The sequence below is a fragment of the Melozone crissalis genome, unplaced genomic scaffold (assembly GCF_028551555.1).
Source record: "Melozone crissalis strain CALT ecotype California unplaced genomic scaffold, PUWL_Pcris_2 ptg000029l_1, whole genome shotgun sequence".
NCBI classification, from domain to species: domain Eukaryota; kingdom Metazoa; phylum Chordata; class Aves; order Passeriformes; family Passerellidae; genus Melozone; species Melozone crissalis.
In genome coordinates, this window is record NW_026535807.1 from 9,236,488 (window position 1) to 9,255,247 (window position 18,760).

The window sequence follows — 18,760 nt, forward strand, 5'->3', positions numbered from 1 at the left end:
ATAAAACTGCAAGAGAACTTTGAGCCAGCAAGCCAGTCTCCTCTCCAGTCAAACAGAGCCTGCTTAACTCCATCAAGCAGTCATCTTTTCTTCAAAGGCTCACTTCAGATTAATTTATACAGGAAGCTTCCAGATCTTACCTGTAGTGAAAGTTAATCTACAGCCACGTTACTGAAAGCATTCTTGTAACATTATAAGCTATTCCAATTCAATGCCACTGAAACACAGCAAATAATGCTTTAGTGTCTTTAGTTAAAGGCCACACAAATGCAAAAGGCTTGTGCACTCTTCCAAGTATCTATAAATTGATAGTGCAGCTCAGGTTGAGGCATGCTATTTTAAGGGCTCCATGTTGAACCCCCAGGGCACTTCAGTTTCCCAAATCACTGGTTCTCAAACTTCTCCCAGTGTACTCCTTCCTGCCTACAAGCAAGGATACGTTCTCACCTCCTCACTCTCTCCCATAAAAACAGTTGAGAACTGCTCCTTGGCAGCAGTTTCCACACCAGCATCCTGCTGGGGTTCCAGTCCTAAAAACTGACTTAAAGCATTCCCAGAAAGATGTAATTTCGGCAGAGGCAGCTCTGGGAAACATGACCACACTGAAAAATATGCCTCTATGTTCCCATTCTCTGCACTACCTGGATCTGTGATGAGAAGTTTCAGTCTTCCAGGTCTTGCACTTCCACCAGCTATAACCTCTGCACCTCCCATATTCTGCTCCCAGAAGCAAGAAGTGACTTTCTGTCCTGCAGTGTGAGCAACACTGTCTTATGTGGGCTTCCTTATCCAAATATGACCATCAACATAATCCTCAAAAATTCTCTGCCACTTATTTTCATGATTCAAAGTCATGCAAAACCAAGAGGCCACATAATCTGATGCCAATGAACTAAAATTCCAAGCTGCATCCTCTTTTTTTCTTTTTTTTTTTCCCTTTACTGAATCAGTAGCAGCAGGCGTGTTCTGTTAAAAAGTTGGGTGGCAGGGTCTCACACGCCTTCCCTATCAACAAGTTGCATTTCAAACTGCTTGCTTTAAAGTCAAGAAAGAAAGAAAGAAAGAATCAGAAAGAACTTCAAACTGTTTTCCAGGTTGCTGGCACGGTCACTGAAAACATTTTGTCCTGTAAATAGCAAGGCTGCAGAAGAAAACCCTGGTATGAGTTCTGTGAGGACAACAGGAATAGGCCTGAGTCACTAAACGAGCAGCTACCAAATCCAGACAATATCTTCTTGTCAATGTGTATGATTGCAATTGTAATCATGTTCTAAATATGAACACATCAAAAGCACCGTGACCTTTCTACTATGAAATTACTTTGAAATATTTTAGGGCATTTTGGTTTTAAAGCTAACTCACATTCTGCCTCAAAAGGCTGCTTGTAAGTGAAAAAAAACAAACCCAAAAAACAAACCCTAGGCTTGTTTAGAACAGGATGAAAACAGAAAAGTTTCCTGCCTTGAAAACTAGATAGATCTGAGTGTTTGGGATAACTCCCCTTTGCTAAACTTAGCCCTTCTGTGACCCTCAGGGAGGAATGCAAGACCTGTCTACGTTATCAAGTTTATAAGGATTACACTTTAGCATAAACAACAGATCATTTCTGAACTTCACTCTAAAAGTCAAATTCCTGACCATTTCTCAATGCCACTCTTCTACGTTCCTCTCTCTCAGTCCCCCCTTTTTTCTTCATGTTTGGTGAATGTGAGACTATTAGAGTCCTGACCACAAAAGAAATTATTTCTCCCGCTCACTAAAAGCTTGCCACTCAAACCGCTGACAAATCCTCCCACATTTTTCCACCTTCAAGTCTGAGTACATCAGTACACTTTGCTGAATATTTCCCATATTGCTCATTAAAATAATTGGGGTTTGTGCATGTCTGGCAGGAGGGAAATAAAACTCACCAAGAAATACTTTATTTCTCAAATATATTATTTAAAATATAGTTTGTTTGTTCTACTTGTTTCAGCATTTAAATTAGATTTAAGGATCAGAATGATGCAGATTTACAATTTAAAGAACCATATTGATGCTCCTATAGGACTTGTGGCAACAGAAACTAGCATTAAGACTATTATTTGCTGAAGGTTTCTTTTTTTGGGCTACAGCTTTTCAAGTTCAGACTCATCAGTTGAAGTGAGGGAAAAATCTCTTCAGCTATTTTTGTTACAGGAAAATACTACTTCACCACTGGCTCGGGAGGGGGAAGGGGGACGATGAACCAGAACCTCCTGATTTGTCCCATAGATCATCCTTCGAGACAAAGAGCATCTTTGCTAATTATAGAAAAAAAATTTAAACTAGGAGCAGTTGAAAAACTGTTTCTCAGCATGCTCAGTGGGCATTAGCTGCGATTTCAGCAGCTTAGCAAGTCCCACCCCTGTGTGAGCTCAGCAGGGAGGCCTGGAGCACTGCACATTCTCCCTGCTCAGCAGGGACAGGGGCTGCAGCTCGGCTGATTTGCTACAGGAATACTGGAAAATTGCCACCAAAATAGCAAATCCTGTGGAAAAAAAACCAACCCTAACCAAGATCCCCCAAGCAACTTCAATAAGGAATTAAAAGGAAAAAGTGGAAAAAAAAAAATCTCAGCTCCCACAGTTTCAAAATGCTGAACTCTTGCTGCATTATGGTCTGGGGCTTTTTCCATGATCAAAACAAGCAAAAGGTTTAGGTTAAGCCAGATTTATACAAACCCGTCCCTAACAATGCAAGTGCAAACTTACTGTGCTAACTCTTGCCACAAGTTGGTCATGGGAGCCAAAGACTGGCTGTAGAATCTGTAACAGCTGTAATACCCATAGCTATTTTTCTTTTAATTTGGAAGAGGGGGAAAAAAAACTAAATAGACAAGTAAAACACAACAGAATTTTTATTTTAAAATCAAATAGCAGCTGAAGTTTCATAGGGGCAACTGAGACTTTACAGCTTACACACTGTACACTTTAGCATGTGTAACATTTCAACCCAAGCACTGCTACTACATCTTGTACACATAAAGAACAGTTTGCCTATTGCAATCTTTCTCATACACTGCACACAACACAGCATTTCATTGGCAAAATTTCAGAGTTACACACACAAGCAGCACCAGAGTAAAAACACAAATGTGCTTTTGTAATACAGCAATAATGTCATGAGAACAATGATTTTTGAATTTTCAAACCTCTGAACAGTCATTATGTTTGTTTTAATATTGCCAGAATAGATAGAAACATTTTTATCTCATCACATCATTCAACACAAGTTTGTAAAAGTCTAATCATCCAAAATGGGAGAAAGCACAGACTGGACAGATTAATAAATTACATGTCTGGGACATCACACTTTTAGTTCTCCCTTGCACATTCTGCACCTGGAACTTTGAATTTAAAATGTTTGGGTTTTTTTACTTCAAGGAACATTTGGAAAATTTAAATCCATGATAGCTGGTTGGGTTTTCTCCCTCCAGAAAAAAAGAGCATAACTTTTGCATGTTCTGAGATTCCTGTTCAATGCCGTCCCTTTCCTGTGTTTTTTCAACTTAGACCTGTTAGTTTTAAAATAAAATCTTGCAGTAACTGAGGCTCTTTTAAAAAAGTGATTCAAATGTACATGGGATTTCATCACCCCACCTTGCAGTAGGGAAATATCAGACAACATTAGCTAAGGAATATTACTTTCAGGTCACTTGGGATTTGACAGTAAAATGAAGAGCCAGGGCCTTGTCAAAGCAGTGCCAGTTATCCAACAGAATGTGAGGCAATGGACCAATTCCCATTATAACCTACAGAGAGACTGTAAACAACCTACAGAGAGACTGTAAACAAAGACTACAGGGCCATGAAGACCACTTTCTGTATTTCATTAAAACAAGGAGCAGTTTTCATACTCACAAAATTCAGAGTTCAGTACTGGTGTTATGTCACTCCAGGTTAGGCAGCAGATGACACCTCCAGCCCCAGAGACTGATGTGTTTCAGGGGGGTTAGAAGTTGCTCACCCCACCTTGTGAGGCAATTTGTGTGCTACAGATCCTCAGATATAAAAGCTACTCAGAGTTTGGCATCTACCACATGATTGCTGCCAGTCAAGCGGATTTAAGGGCATATTTTAATCTCTCACATTATTCTGGTCCTGGAATTTTTTGCTTCGAGCTCACAGTAATTCTGAGTTGGGTAAGTCAGGCCAGGGCAAGGGGCTCCCCCTGATAGGTGTTAGTTTACAAAGATGGCAGTGTTTTCTAATGCTAATGTATTCCCATGCTGCATACCTCAACTAACAGTTTCATCTCTAACAAACGAACTGGAATATGCTGATAGCTCTAACTCGACAGCACAATATCATACAGACAGGGGCCAGTGCCAAATGGTTAGTTAAGCAGATAAGAAAGGCACTCATTCTTCCTTTAAAAAAAAAAAAAAAAGGAAGCTATTGCAGTCAGGCAGACAGAGTGTGGATGGGAGCTGGCAGATTCCACAATACAGAGTCACGTCAAAAATGGCCTCCTGCAAACTGTTCCTTCAAGCATTTGAGTCAACGGAAAGGGAGGAATCTTTCCCATTATCCACAGGAGTTTTACCTCCCTATTCCACAGCAGAGCAACATTTCCTATACATTTTGACATAAAAGCACGTAAGAAGCTCAGAGAATAAATTGTACTCTGCAGCAGAGGAAAACTCCTCTCCCCACTTTCTGTTTCCAGTCCTAAAGTTGAGTCGGGACTTTATTTTGACAGTTCCCTGGTCTGTGAATGGAAAATCCCTCCTCAGCACTAGCAGGCTGGTGTCTGCTGCACACACCCACTGCACACAGCAGAAATTCCAGTCAATAAGGCAAGTGGGGCCCAGGCGCTGGGAGGGGAGGAAGGAGACATACAAACAATAAGAAAAGCATCTGGCTCTGTTACTGGCTGGGAAGGAGACTGGAGTTCAAAAAAGACACAATTGCAGCCTTCACTTCACAGGAAGATCATATCAATTCTTGCTGCCCTACTTTTCACATAGACCAAAATATGTGGAAAGGGTAACTTGGGGCTTCCAACCCACACTTTAATGCAATTCCATTAACTCAAGAACGGTGATGAAACCCACCTTGGACATTTTTGTCCCACAGGACCAAAACATATCCCTGCTTCTGCTTTAGGCCTGTGGAAACAGCCCAAAAAGTAAAGGCCTTTGCTGAACATAAGTGAGCCATCCCTCTACCACTACACTAATGGAGGCTGCTCTGCTGTCCTTCCCTGGAGATAGCAGCCAAGTCTAGTGAAGCTTTTCTCATAGCAACCAGAGCTCCAGAGCCAACAGCAGCTGCTGTCACTGCCTTCAACGCTTACCCACAGGATCCAGAGCACAGCAACACCCTCCTCCCTGCACCTCTACAGCAAAAAAAAAACCCTGAATGCTGGCAACAAGATGACTTCCTGGGTCAACCACAAGAAGAAGAAAAAAAGAAATCCTAGTATTTCCTATACAAGTGAAAAGAGGAATCTCTGATTATTGAAATAAATAAGAAATTCCTTTTTTGGATTTAGATTCCGGCAGCAACACCCAGCCAGGGTGGGGGCAACTGCCTGAAATCCATAACGTACCAGCACACCATCAGACACCAACATCAAGTTCTTCCCTCACCCAAGGAGAGAGACTCGCCCCCGCCGTACCCCCAACGCTCTCATTACATCATGGCCCGAGCCCGCAGCGGCCCCAGGAGCCGTGCAGCACCCCGTGACCTCTCCAGCCCCGCAGAACGCGCTCTGTCCCCCAGCAGCGCAGCCAGGATCTCCGCTGGTGTCAGAGGAACACGAGGACACGGCCGGGAAGGGGCTGCGAACCCCCTATCGCTGCTACACCCATTTCCCCCCCTTGCACAGGGCCACACGCGGCCTCGCCTCTCTCCCTCCCCCGGGACGGCGAGACGCTGCCCGGCGCCACTTCCCCACCCGGCCCGGCGGTGAACTCCGGTCACCGGCACCCAAGGACGAGCCGCCGGTCGACAGTGACCTTGCCGGTGCCGTCGGGGGTCGGAGCGGGGCCGGGGCGCGGGCACCGCGGCGGGGAACCCCCCCCGCGCCGGCGGCGGCCGCGGTGACGGGCGAGGAAATGCGGGAGGATCCGCGCTGCAGCCGCCGGCGCCGGGAGCGGGGTTACGGAGGAAGGCGCCGCGCGGGCACCATGAGAAAGCAGAAAATGCAGGTCAAACACCGCCTCCACCGAGGCCTGGAGGGGCCGGCGGTTCGGGGCGGGCGGCCACAGCCAGGAGGCTGCCCCGAGCCGGACAACGACTCCCGCGGCCCCTCGGGACAATGCGAGGACACGGGGGCGCGGAGAAGGCCGGACTGCAGAGGAGCTTCCCCGGCGCTCGCCTTCGCCGACAAAGCCCCGCGGCCGCTCCAGCCCCAACTCCGGCCCTGGCACCGCACCGGCCGCCAGCGTCCCGAGCCCGCGCACCGCCGGGCCCGCCATGATGCCCGCACACCGGGCCAGACCGGGTCAGCTCGGGCCGGGCCTCCGGGGGCACGGCGGGGCGCTGCCGACCGGGCTGCCAAGACAGCGCAGAGCAGAGCGTCAGGCCGCGGGCCGCGCAGGAGCCCCCGCGGCCGTCCGCCCAGCCGCCCGCCCCAGCGTTCCCTCCCGCCGCCGGGTACGGCCGGTTCCCGCCTGCCCGCGCCTACCTGGCCGGCCCGTTCCCCGGGCCCCTGCGCGGCACCAGGCCCGGCTCGGCGCCACGGCGTGTCCCGGGCAGCCGGTGAGAGCGAGCGCTCAGCCGCGGCAGCGGCGGCCCCTCCCCCGGCGGCAGCGGCGGCTTCTCCCCGGGCCGGGCGGAAACGGCACTGGGTACACGGGGATCCCCGGCGCCGGCGCCAGGGGCGCCCCGGGCACGCCCACCCCACTCCCCGTTGGCTGTCACGCCGCCGCGTCCCGCCCCGCCGGGGCGCCCGCCGCCGCCACGGACCCGCCCTCCCGCCTTCGCCATTGGCGACCTCGCCTCGCGGCCCCGCCTTTGCTGCCGCCTCATTGGGCTCCACGCGTCCGCCCCGCCGCGCGCCCCACGGTCCCGGCGCCACATTGGCGCGCGGCGCTGCCACTCGGCGCGGGGAGCAGGGGGGCGGCCGCCGGCAGCGCCGACGCGACGCGATGCGGGGCGGGCGGGCTGCGGCAGCGCCCGCCGGGCGAGCCGCGCTACGTGCCGAGGGGCGGGGCCGGCGGGGCGCGATCGCTCGGCGCGGGGCGACTCCCGCGTCGGGACACGTGGCAGAACGAAGGGGCGGTGCGGGGGGCGGCCGGAGCTCTGGGCGGAGGGGGGCGCAGGGCGCCTGCGCGGCGCCGGCGCGCGGGGCCTGCCGCGCGGCACGTCCGCGCGCGCGGGTTTGAGTGGGAGGGGGGCCGGGCCGGGGGTCCCGTCACGGGGTCCCGGCGGGGCCGCCTGGGGCTGAAACCGCCCCTACTCGGGCCGGGCCGGCGGGGCCGGCGCTCCCACAGCTGGCCGGTCGCCGTCCCTGGTGCCCCGAACAAAGGCCGCGGGGCAGTGAGGCGGAGGGACGGCCCCTCCGCGGTAGGAGGGGCGGCCGAGCCGGGCAGGAGGGGCCCCGCGGCGCTCGGTGCCCGAGCTCGGCCTAGGGGCTCCGCCCGGTTTCGGGGCCCGCGGCTGCGGCTGCCCGCAGTGAGCGATGCGTGCGGCCCGCAGCGCTGCAGGCCGCGGGAGGAAGGGAGTGGAGCCCGGGCGCGGAGGGAGCCGCGGGATCACGCCGGGGTGCGCAGCCGCCGCCCCGCTCCGGGGTTGCTCGGCAGAGGCGGCGCTCGGGGGTTGCGGGCGGGCAGCCGCCCCCGCCGCGACAGCCGGCCCGGCCCCGCCGCCCCCGCGGGAGGGCGGTGCGGTGGCTGCGGCGGGTCCCGCGAGGCGGGGACAGCCGGCTCGGGTCACGGTGCGGCGATCCAGGCGTGCCGCAGGCTCTGCGCGGCGCTGGCGCGGCGCTCGGGCGCGTAGTGCAGCGCGGGCAGCAGGAAGGCGGCGAAGGCGGCCGCGTCCTGCGGTGTCCAGCCGTGCCGGTCCGCCAGGATGCCGGGGAGGCTGCGGGGAAAGAGCCGGGAGAGCCGCAGGAGCGCGCCTGGCAGGAACAGCGTGGGCACAGAGCCTCAGTTACACCTGCACGGCTGAGGCTGCCGCGCCTCGCCTCGCCTCGCCTCAGAATTAACCCAAAGCATCCCGAAAGATCTTTGCCTTCTTCTTGGAATTATCTCTGTAAGCTCCACCTGCGCTGCCCCTTGCAGGTTTGGCTCTCGGGTGCTTCTCAGGAACCCCCTTTTCAAGCTAGTGTTTGGAGTCTCCCTGTTCCTGAGTACTTTTCTTAGGTGAGAGTGTGCCAAGAGTGCACAAAGTGTTCCCAGAATAACCATGCCAGAGCCATTGCTGCTTGTACCCTGTGCCTGTCCACAGGCACCCGAATGCATCATGCTATTTCAGTGTCAGAGCCTGCAAGACTCTTGTTGAGTTTGTTACATGCCAGCCAGCTCTGTGGGGCCCAGCAGAGTGTATGACTGAGCGAGGAGCACCCCTCGTCCTGGGGAGTGCATGGTGTAAATACAGTGATTCAGGTTAGGCATGCGTGGTCAGGCCTAGTTGGTTCACAGGAAGAGTGAATGTAGAACTAGTTTTGACTCATTTCTTTCGAGCACCATAGAAGACATAAGTGTGAGCAAAGGATATGGATGTGCAGGGAGGTGCTTATTAAATTCCAGCCTGGGACCAGCTCTAAGCACTGAATGAACTGTGGGTAGGCTGGTAAGCATGAAAGCAGAGAAGGATGATAGGCCAAATTGCAGAAGGGTGGAGTCATGTGATGCCTTGTGGTCAAAGAAGGGTTTCAAGACTCATGAGTCAAAGAGAAAGGAACTGGGGAGAATAAAGCAGAAGAGATGTTGCAGTTGGGTCAGAAGACTAAATATAGCAGCCACATTGGAAGGATATGAGTGTCCCATTCCTGGTCATCATTGTTCTCTCTCAGTGAATGGGTGAAGTGCAGCCTGTTACACACTCTTCAGCCTTCTTGGCACGGAGCTGTTTCCTGTCTGTATTTCCATTTTCTCCAGATCCAAAGGAGAAAGAATGGAAATGCTTTCCCTGTTTGGTGTTTGATACGACCATTTTTCAGGATTTTGCATTCATCTCTGGAATGCTCATGGATTGCAAAGAGGGCAGGGCAGGGGGTGTTACTGCTCTTTATGGAATTTCCATTTATGTTCCATCCCTGCTTGTAGCCTGCATTGTGTGCGTAACTTTTGGGGGAGTTCAGCATGAGCTGAGTAGGAGTGTGTCAGAAATCTGCAGTGATTTTTAAAATAAACTTCCTTATGCCAGTTCTTACCTGGCCTGCTGAAAAATTTTGTTGACTTGTTCCATGAGAAAACAATTTGAGAAGGAATTCTTCCCAAGAGTTCAATAATACGAGCAACATGATCTAGATGGAGGGAAGACAAAATTTAGATACAGACTGTGACACTTCTGTCAGTGAAATGAATAAAACTCATGGAGTCCTACCATCATCTCTGGAGAAGTATTTCCCAGGTTGAGGATCAAATAGACACTCTCCAGTTGCCATTTCAAAAGCCTAGAAATGGAGTAGCACTGTTAATTCACTAATTGTATTGGAGTTTTCCTTGCCCACTAACTGATATTGCCCTCTTTATCACACAAAACTGATTGGAAATACACTGGCTCGATCTGTACCACAATCAAACAACACCTTTAGCTCCATCAGGATTAAAAGCAGCCTGTGCCTGATGCAGGCAAGCCTCTGAGCTAATCTACATGGAATGTGAATTGCCTTAGAGCTTAAACTAAATTAGGAGTGGGTTGTGCCAGCAGCAGACTTTTGCCCTAAAGTGAACGAGTGCCAACAGCCCCTTTTGCCTTCTCAGAAAGGAAGGATAAATGGACAGGTGGATGCTAAGGACACGCTGCCCTGGCCAGGTGAGGTCTGTCCCCTCCCCTGCAGGCAGTGCTGTCCCAGTCCTACCAGGCAGGCTGTGCTCCAGATGTCCGCAGGGGTGCCGTAGTCTAACCCAAGGAGCACTTCCAGGGCCCGGTACGGCTGCGTCTGTATCTCCTTGGAAAAAGGCTTGTACTAAAAGAGAAACAAACTCCTTAAACCAGTCACAGCAGCACTGGGGACACAAGCTTCTTGTGCAGTGACAGGACATTGGGGACACAAATGAATGCGTGTTCTCAGCTCTGCACAGGGCACAGCCAGCACATTCCTGGCCCCACTGACACCAGTGGGAATCTACCTCCCACCATTTCACACTGAACATAGTTATACATTTCTAATTGTAGGGACTAACTGCAAGCTGGAGAGACATCCAAAACTGACAGTGACTCAGGAAGACTGTGCACAGCTTGGAGCTGAGAGTGGCAAACACAACAGCCCCCAATATCAGCATCTCTGAAATAGCTGTTCTGCTGTAAAGGGACAGACAGACACACACACACAGTGTGAGATGGAAAGAAGCACACAGCATCCCACATTGTCATGGGATTGAGACTTGGAGCAGACTCACTGTCCAGCATGCGCTTCCTAGATCTGCAATTTTCACCTCTATGCTCATTAAATCAGATTCTTCCAACTGATTGCCAAGATCACCTCCTAGATGGAAAGGACAAAGAGAAATCAGGTCTTTCTGAACCAGCAGGTACACACCACTTACCACAGGAGAGGTATGTGTGCCTTCCCTTAAAGTTTCTTGGCCTAAAAGCTCCTAAATACTTTGTATCATAAATGCCACCCCTCTTTTTTGAAGGACCCCCCCAAAAAACCTGGTGTCCAGTAAAAACATAAGAGAACGTTTGGGAGAACAGTAGCTTGGAGTGGAACAGTGTGACCATATGCTCCTGTCCTGCTGCAGGGTTCCTCTAGCACCAAGATTAAATTACTGTGGGCCCAGAGGAGAGCACCAGTCAGAACCAAAACATCTGTAATTCCTCCTCAGCCTTCAGCAACTCTGGCTGTCACAGGCCTTGGATACAGCCTGCTTGGCAAGCAATGTGGAGGTTACACTTCCATACGATCCCAGAAAAAGGTAATTCCTGGCTTAGTGTCTTACAGTGAGCTGTCAGCCTATGCTTAACATTGTGCTTTTCTGCTCCAAGCAAAAGACTCGGTCACTAATTTAGCATTCCCTGATTGCCCCAGAGTTTGAGAGACAAAACAACACTGTCATGGGAGAAATGCTCACAGGAGAACAGTGCAAGGATAATATGAAAGGTCTCATTGCTGGGAGATGAGATAATCTCTCGTGAAACTCTCCAGCTCTACATCTTATTCAATATTCACACCATTCTGTGCACATAAATTATGTCTCAGAAGGCCTTGAAGATTAGCAGCACATACAAGTCTCCCACAAACTTCAGAAATGAGGGAAATAAAGAGCAGGAGTGTCATACAGCTTTCTGATCACGCCTTTTTGTATGTAAACCTTTCAGCAGCTGAAAACATCAGACACGTGGAATTGTCCTGTACCTAAAGCCTTGAGAGTGAACTCTGAGGTCGTGGTGGGGCTGTCAACAGATATCTGTGACCTGTAGTTGTCCTTCACACAAACCCACCACACTTCTGTAGGTGCCTTGAGCCCAGCCTGGTGTTTGTGTTAAGCAGAGAAAGGAGAGACCTTTCAGCAGCATCAGCTGCCTATAATGTTTTATACTGGCTGTCATGTTTTGTACTGGCTGTTGTAGGAGATGTGAACCTTTCCTAAGGCATCTGTACCTGCTGCCTCTCATTTCTCTCCTGCCAATAAACACCTAAGTCTGGTCTTTTTTGTTAAAAAAGCCCCGGAGTGCTCACCTGCTCCCTTTAGCCTCCCTCCTGTTCCCTGGTCACAGTGGAGTGTGGCCATGAGAAGCCTCTGGAGCCTTTTGCTGTGCCCACAGAGCAGGATGTTCTCCGGTTTGATGTCTGCGTGGATGATGCGGCAGCACTTGTGCAGGAAGTGCAGCCCTGCCAGCACCTGGCCAAGGAGGCAGCACTGTCACACCAGGCCTGGCAGGGTCCCCACTGCCTCTCCTGCCCCAGCTCTCTCCCCCCAGAGTGAGCAGGCACGGTGGGAGTGCAGGTCAGGGACAGTCTGGGCACTCAGGGTAACTCCTGGCAATAAAAGGTTCCTGTTGGGGTGGCCAATGGGAGCAGGCACAAGGGTCTCATCACCCCACTCGACAGCAAAGCCCCAGGAGCAGGGGGAGGCCTGGACAGCCCAGTGAGGAAAGGGCTCTTTGGGGTGACACACAGCAAGAGGCAGTGTGACAGTCCACAGATGGGCAAGCCCAGGGAGGTGGGAGGAGGGGGGGGGCTATGAGGAGGCTATTATGATTACCAAGCTGAACTTTCTCCTGAAAATCATTCTTGTTTGTATGGCTGTTGTGTCCTGGGACCTCTGTGTCTTGCCACTGATTATAACCAGCCCCCAACTTCCATTTGAATGACAGTGACATGTAAAGGGACTGGTGTCAATGACAGGCATGAGAGGGTGTCCCATCATACAAGGAAAGAAGAAGACACAGGATAACATAGACAGGAGGGGGAGAGACCATGAGTGAGTGCAGAGAGAGGATTTCAGGGCCCTGCAGGAGAGCCATGTAGGGAAAGAACAGCTTGTGATGCAGCAGGGAGAGCCTGGCCTGTCATAGGGGAGAGATAAACAACACCTACCAGATATGAACACTCATTATCAGAAATCAGTAACAGAGAAAAGGCTATGGGGAGATTTAGGTTTGTTTTTTAACACTCTGGTCAGTCATAAAGGACTGGTAAATATTCTCTGTATTATCAAATTCTATTCTGGGATGAACACCAGCCCCAGGGAAATATCAGCCTTAAATGGTAACTGTGAAATGTGGGGAAAGATTTAAATAACTAAACTGGAATGAATCAGAAGTAAATACTGCCCCAGTGCTGATCTGAAGGGGGAAAACAAAACAGATTTTACAGTTAAAGCAGATAATGTATCAAGCAAAAGCCTGAGTATGAAATGGAGCACAGAGGTAATGCCACTACATTTTTGTGTAACTTACTCAGGTGTTAGTGGAGCTTCTTTAGAGAAAGGAGTGGCTACTACAGAAAATAGGATGAAGGAGGAAGCAATTTTCTCTCTTAGTATCCCTAGAAGGGCACAGGAATCAGGGTAGCAAATCTTCATCTTGGCAAGTGTGCAGACTTCTGATGAATCTCAGCACAAGAGGCAAAAAGTAATTTTAACTATTCTGAGGCCCCACTCAGGTTTCCCATTCCTTAAGCAGAGCCAGCCCTGAAGAAACTCATTTTTCACCATCTTTTGAATAGGCACAACACATCCTTACAGGGGATGAAAGAAAAGTTGGCTCTGCACAGGGAAACTTCAATATGGAAAGAGAACCAGCTGACCAAATCAGCAATTTAGAAATTCATGTAAAGATGGAAGGGAGACCTTGAGTGCCTTCAGTGGTACCATGCAGAAAGCTGCTGGAGCTGACAGTGCTACCCATGGCTGGATGCCAAGGCAAATGCCAGCAGCCCGGCATTACTGCCAGAGGGGACTTCTCTGGGCAGCAGGAGGGCAGAGATGGTTTGCCCACAAGAAGCAGAACTATGGCAGCCTGTTTGTCCCCTGCTACTTCTACAAGCAGCAGAGAACCCAATGATTACTGAGCTGATGGGAACAGAAGTGCCAGCCCTGAGTCCCTGGTGTTCATCTGCAGACTTTTGGCACTTTGTGGCCCTGACTGCTTCCCAAACCTGAGGAGGCTGCAGGCTTAGGCAGTAACTCCCAAGTCCTTCCCCTTGGGAGGAAGACTGTGGCATGTCCCACAGCCAACAGCCCCTTGGCACCCTTGCCTGATTGCAGCTGAGTTCTCACCTGCTGTAAAGACTTTTTCACAAAAGGCAAGGGCAGTCCCTGGGCTGTGTAGTTTCCCATCAGACATCGAATGGAAGGACCCAGCACCTCAAATACCAGGCAAGCATGTGGGAAAGAGTTAGGGATTCACTAACAAGGAAAGGCGTTACCACCAACCCTTTGCCTTTCACCAAAGCAACCAAATACCTCCTGGTTCAGCCTCTCCCCTCCAGCCATGTCCATGTGCCCTGGTCCAGCTGCAGCCCTGCCCATCCTCCTCATGGCAGCACAGCACTCAGCCTTACACCATCCCGTGGCTCTCCAAGGCAAGCCCAGGCTTTGCTGGCCCAGAAAAGCACTCTCTGCAGAAGGATATGGAAACCATTCTCTCCAATCATTCTGAAGTCGTCTAACAAACAGACGATGTTTTCTCCTGCCAGGTCCTTCTTCTTCATGCAGCTTACCTGAGGGGGAGGATTCCAAGAAAGCTGCAATCAGAGACATATATGTGCACAAGGACACTTTGCACCTGTTTTATCCTGTCTGACAGACTTTCTCTTCTGGCACTTTGTGACAAATCCCATGAAAACAACATCAGGAAAACCAGGAATGAGTTTCTGCATGTTTTGTCTTGCTCTTGACCAGGTGGGACCATCACAAGGTCACAAGGAGGTGCTCTCCCAGGGGGCTTGTGCTCCCAGAGCACTTACCCTGGTACAGCAATTCATGCTGGCTTTTTCCTCTCTTCATGGCCACAACTGCCAGGGTTTTGGTTTGGTTCATTTTGCAGTTGCCAGATCCACCTGCACCAGTGCCAGAAGGTTTGTTCTGGCACAACAGAAGTGAGCAGCCCTGGAAGCAGAGACCAGATCATCTCTTCTGGCAGCTCTGCAGGCAGTAAGCCCCAGTGCTGGTGGGAACAAGCCTTGGGAAACAGCTGTGTGCTGCTGAATAGGCAGGCATGTCTCTCAGAATTAATAATAAATCAGGGGTAAGGCTCACTCTCTACACAGGGTTGTGCTGATGTGTGGAAAAGCAGCCCTCTGATTGCATTAAATTAGTGCCACTTGGTACTTCCTCTTGCATCACTGCATCTGGCTCATCTCCTTTTAGATAGGGCCTACAGATTTACAGGTGTTAACTAAACCTTCCTCAAACCTGTTGGAGAAAGGCCACAGAGTAATTTAAAATGCAGAATTTAATAGCTTTTTCTCATCTGAAGCTGATGTAACTTTGTATATGAACAAACTGGAAGAATTGTAACCACAAGCTTTCAAGAACTAGCAGTTCAAGCCAACTTCAAAGGCAACCTGCTACAACCCAGATACAGGCACCTAATTATCATCTCCATTAGCAGAGGCCAGAAGAAGCTTTCTGACTTCAGATGTTTATTATGTTTTGGTACATCGTATCTTTTTCTATTGCAGATATTTCCTTTTACTTCAGTATCAGTGTTGTGGTACAGCAATGTCCCCTGAGTGATGTTCCTCTGTGAATGATACAGGTACAGAAGACATGCTCCCATGTCCTGCTTAAGATCATGACCACCTTCTTCTGTTGATTATCCACCTTATCATTCTGCAGATTCCTCCTTTTTGCTGGATTTCAGTCTCAGCTAAAAGAAATGGGCTGACAAGGCAAGTGGGACATGTCCCAGTATGATGCAGGAAGGAGAAAATTCCTGTTTCAGAGGCCAGTGATTTCTATTAATTCCCCAGCTTTTTTAGGTGGGGAATAGGAAAAAAAATAGGGTTTTTTCCTATTCCCCACCTAGCTCCTTGGACTGGGACCTGCAGGCAGAGGGGATGATGATGCTGATACTCAAACCTGAACTCCGTGGCCACCCAGGAGCACAGCACAGAGCCACAGAATTCACTTACACAGCGGAGGAAAGCAACCTCATCCTGGGCACTCTCAGCAAAGCCTTCCCTGCTTTTCAGAACCTTCACAGCTACCTGCTTCTTCCTCCTGGGAAATGAACCACAGCTGTCAGCCAGTGCATGTCAGTGGCCCTGACCAGCAGCACTTCCTTTTCTCCCAGTCAGCCCTGGGCTCCCCAGGGAAGGGGCTGCCCTTCTGCAGGCACCCTTGGCCTTGGTTTGCAGCATGCCAGGCCCATGGGCATCCCTCCCTCTGGCACCTGGCAGCACAACTGCCCCAGGGACCAGCAAGGGACTGGAGAGAAAAAGAACATGGATACTGCAGGGTCTAAACAAGAAAAGAAAATGTAGAGCAAGGACTGATGCCACCTTATTTACATTCTTTGATTTCTGGGGACTGGCTCTGCTCATTGCACCCCACTGGTCTTGCTGTCAGGTGTCCCCGGTGCTCAGGGATGTCTGGCACACTCACAGACTGTGCTCTGCTGTTTCTGCAAGAGGGGCCAACCCCCCCCCAGGATATCAGCCACCCCTTCCCACCTCCCTGGATGGCATTCAGCCCCTCACCTCATGTCCTGGCACAGCCAGACAGTGGCAAAGGTGCCACATCCCAGCTTGTGCAGCACCTGGTATCGTGTGTTGAATACCTCTCCCTCCTGCATGGGGTAGTGGCCTCCTGTGGAAAACCATCACCAAGAGACATTAATGACATCTCTAAATGCTCTTAGAGTGAAGGAGCAGCTGAGGACAGCCTGAGAGGTCCCAGGGGCCTCCTCTAGCCTGGCATGATCTCATCTCTGGAGCCCCATGGCCAAGGACTGACCTGTGTGCTGGGCTGATGGCATCTCCTGCTGCACCTGCTCCTCCATGGCCCTGGAGCACGGCAGGTCCTGGCACAAGGGGATGGAGGCAGTGGGACACCAAGCTGTGGGACACGGGCAGTGTGAGCTTCAGCACTTTATTCCTTTCAAGAGAGCTGCAGGGTGGCCATACCTCTGCTGTGCCCTCACCCCTTTCTTTCCCAATCCCTTCAGCAACCTTGGAGTCAGTCTGTTAGAAACACTTTTGGCACTTCAGGGAGACAGGGATTATTTTAAGAGTTCAGAAGAGGAAAGCTGGCAGGCTGGTCCCGGGCCAGGGCCAGGTGGGAGTCTCAGGTTTCCTAGTGTGTATTTTCAGGGGCTTAGAGGGGTCTGTGGGATCCCCTCCCACAGCAGGGAAAGCACCTCCTCCCTACCCCCATCCTGGCTGAGGAGAGAATTTGGGATTTGGCTGGCAGGAGAAGGCTCCTGCTCCAGAGGGGTGTGAAACAGAACTTGCATTCTTAACACTACAGGGCCGCTCCTCTGCCCACAGTGCAGCCCTGGGGCTGGAGCACGGGTTTGTCACTGACCATCCTGTGACATCCCAGCAAGGCCACAGGACATCCTGGCAAGGGGCTGCTCCTGGGGTTTGTTACTATGACAGTCCGAAGCATAAACACCAAGACAGCACAGACAGACTGACCCAACTGCTGCCCCCAGTGCTGCAGCACTGAGGTAGGGCTGCATTCAGTACTGGTCACCTGAAATAGCAGCCCAGAGCCCTTGTTGCTCATGAAATACAGATTTAAGCCACAGTAGTTGGGGCACTCCCAACCCAGCCTTTCATAATTTGGAAATGTCACTGGCTGTACAGCTGAAGCTTCAGGCTAACACATTGTCAGAGCTAGGGACAGGTGATAGCAATGCCCACAGAGCATTAGCACAGGTAGAAATATTGAACTTTAAATCCTCCAAGTCAGGTCACTAAAGCTAAGAACTCATCTGAACCAGGAGATTTTCAGAAATAGTTATAGAGGGCTGACTGTGCTGGTGGCAGGGAGCTGTTCTGGAGCTGTAACATCTTCCAGCTGCTGAGACAGAGCACCTGTTTTGACTCAATGTTTTGACTTTTCAAAACATTGAAGTTTCTTTCCATGTGCTGATGTTCCTCTCCCAGCACAGCAGCCAGAGGCACAGCCTGCCTTTGGGCACCCAGCAAGCTCTGGGTTACTCTGTTTACCCATACCTGCACAGAAGTCTGAAAGGAGCTCAAAATGCCTCCCCCTCCTCACATTTCTACACCTCTTACCCTTGCATTTATGCTGCTCAGAATCGGTCTCTGGGTATAAACCCCCTGGATGCTGCATGTCAGGCCACTCTTTACATTAAATGCTCCCTGACATCTCTATGAAACAGAACTGAAGTCAAAATTTTCCTTATTTGTGCACAGACTAAGCTGATCGGTACCCTCACACACTCCTGCACCACCAGCATCTGCCTGAGCCTTCTTTGTTCACATCATGAGGACAGCAGGGCCTGAGCTGAGAGCAAGCAAGCTATAATCATGCAGCTTACCATTCACCTGCCAAAGGAAAACTCATGGGTGTGTGGAGATGGGAGTTCAACAACTTCTTCTCTTGGTGGAGTGTTCTGGTGATAGGAGACTTCAGTCAGAAAACAGGACCCAGAGGCAGACCCAAAGTGCAAGACTCAGCCCTAGGGCAGATGGAGCTTTTGGGCAGTTCAGGCCCTGGTAGCCCTGTTGCTGCAGAGGCAAACCAAGTGTGTCCTCGGGCATGCAAGATTTATCTCCATCCACCCTCTCTGGATGGAAGCACTGGCAAAAGATGAAGAGTGTTGCTATGCAACTTGGTACAGGAAAGTGAAATGCACTTTTCTAAGCTTTGTGATAAAGGACAATTGGTGCTTTTAACCCTTCATTTCTTGACACTTTCACATTAAATACAACTTATTTTGCTTTTGTCATTCCAACTGTTTTGTGCAGAACCCACTGAATTGCTGCAGGCCTGGACTAGCTCAGAGAACTTCAGCCCAAGAACTGCTCCTGCCAGGTTTGTGAGAGCCATGGACAAGGAATGATGCTTCACATCTGGCCTGGATTCCTCCACCCAACCTGCATGGAACAGTGTACAGACCTGCCCAACACCAGTCATGCCTTATGACACCTGGACCTTTGGAGTGGCAGAACTCAGCAGGGCAATACACACTTTCAG

General features: G+C 50.8%; 2 protein-coding genes across 2 annotated transcripts in view; both read right to left on the bottom strand.

Annotated features, from left to right (window-relative positions):
- SETD5 (SET domain containing 5) overlaps window positions 1-6,742 on the bottom strand; it is a 76,254-nt gene extending 69,512 nt beyond the window's left edge. Inside the window, exon 1 of the mRNA XM_054280686.1 lies at window positions 6,655-6,742. The gene's annotated coding sequence lies outside the window, so the exon portion shown is untranslated. The remainder of the gene's footprint in view (window positions 1-6,654) is intronic.
- Window positions 6,743-7,900: 1,158 nt separating this feature from the next.
- Window positions 7,901-18,177, bottom strand: LOC128939896 (SRSF protein kinase 3-like). Its single transcript, XM_054281123.1, has 12 exons — window positions 18,102-18,177; window positions 16,547-16,648; window positions 16,291-16,399; window positions 15,724-15,811; window positions 14,220-14,307; window positions 13,865-13,971; window positions 11,821-11,983; window positions 10,538-10,623; window positions 9,997-10,104; window positions 9,519-9,588; window positions 9,346-9,438; window positions 7,901-8,088 (listed from the first exon to the last, which is right to left on the bottom strand). Exons 2-12 carry the CDS (start codon window positions 16,590-16,592, stop codon window positions 7,901-7,903), a joined length of 1,146 nt encoding a protein of 381 aa, XP_054137098.1. The 5' UTR covers window positions 16,593-16,648; window positions 18,102-18,177.
- Between the last annotated feature and the right edge of the window lie 583 nt (window positions 18,178-18,760).

Coding starts and splice junctions, on each gene's coding strand:
- LOC128939896 (XM_054281123.1), bottom strand. CDS start 16,592: ATGGAGGAGCAGGTGCAGCAGGAGATGCCATCAGCCCAGCACACAG. Junction 13,972..14,219: donor GATTGGAGAGAATGGTTTCC/ATATCCTTCTGC, acceptor ACTCTTTCCCAC/ATGCTTGCCTGGTATTTGAG. Junction 10,624..11,820: donor AGGGAGGCTAAAGGGAGCAG/GTGAGCACTCCG, acceptor CTTTCCATCTAG/GAGGTGATCTTGGCAATCAG.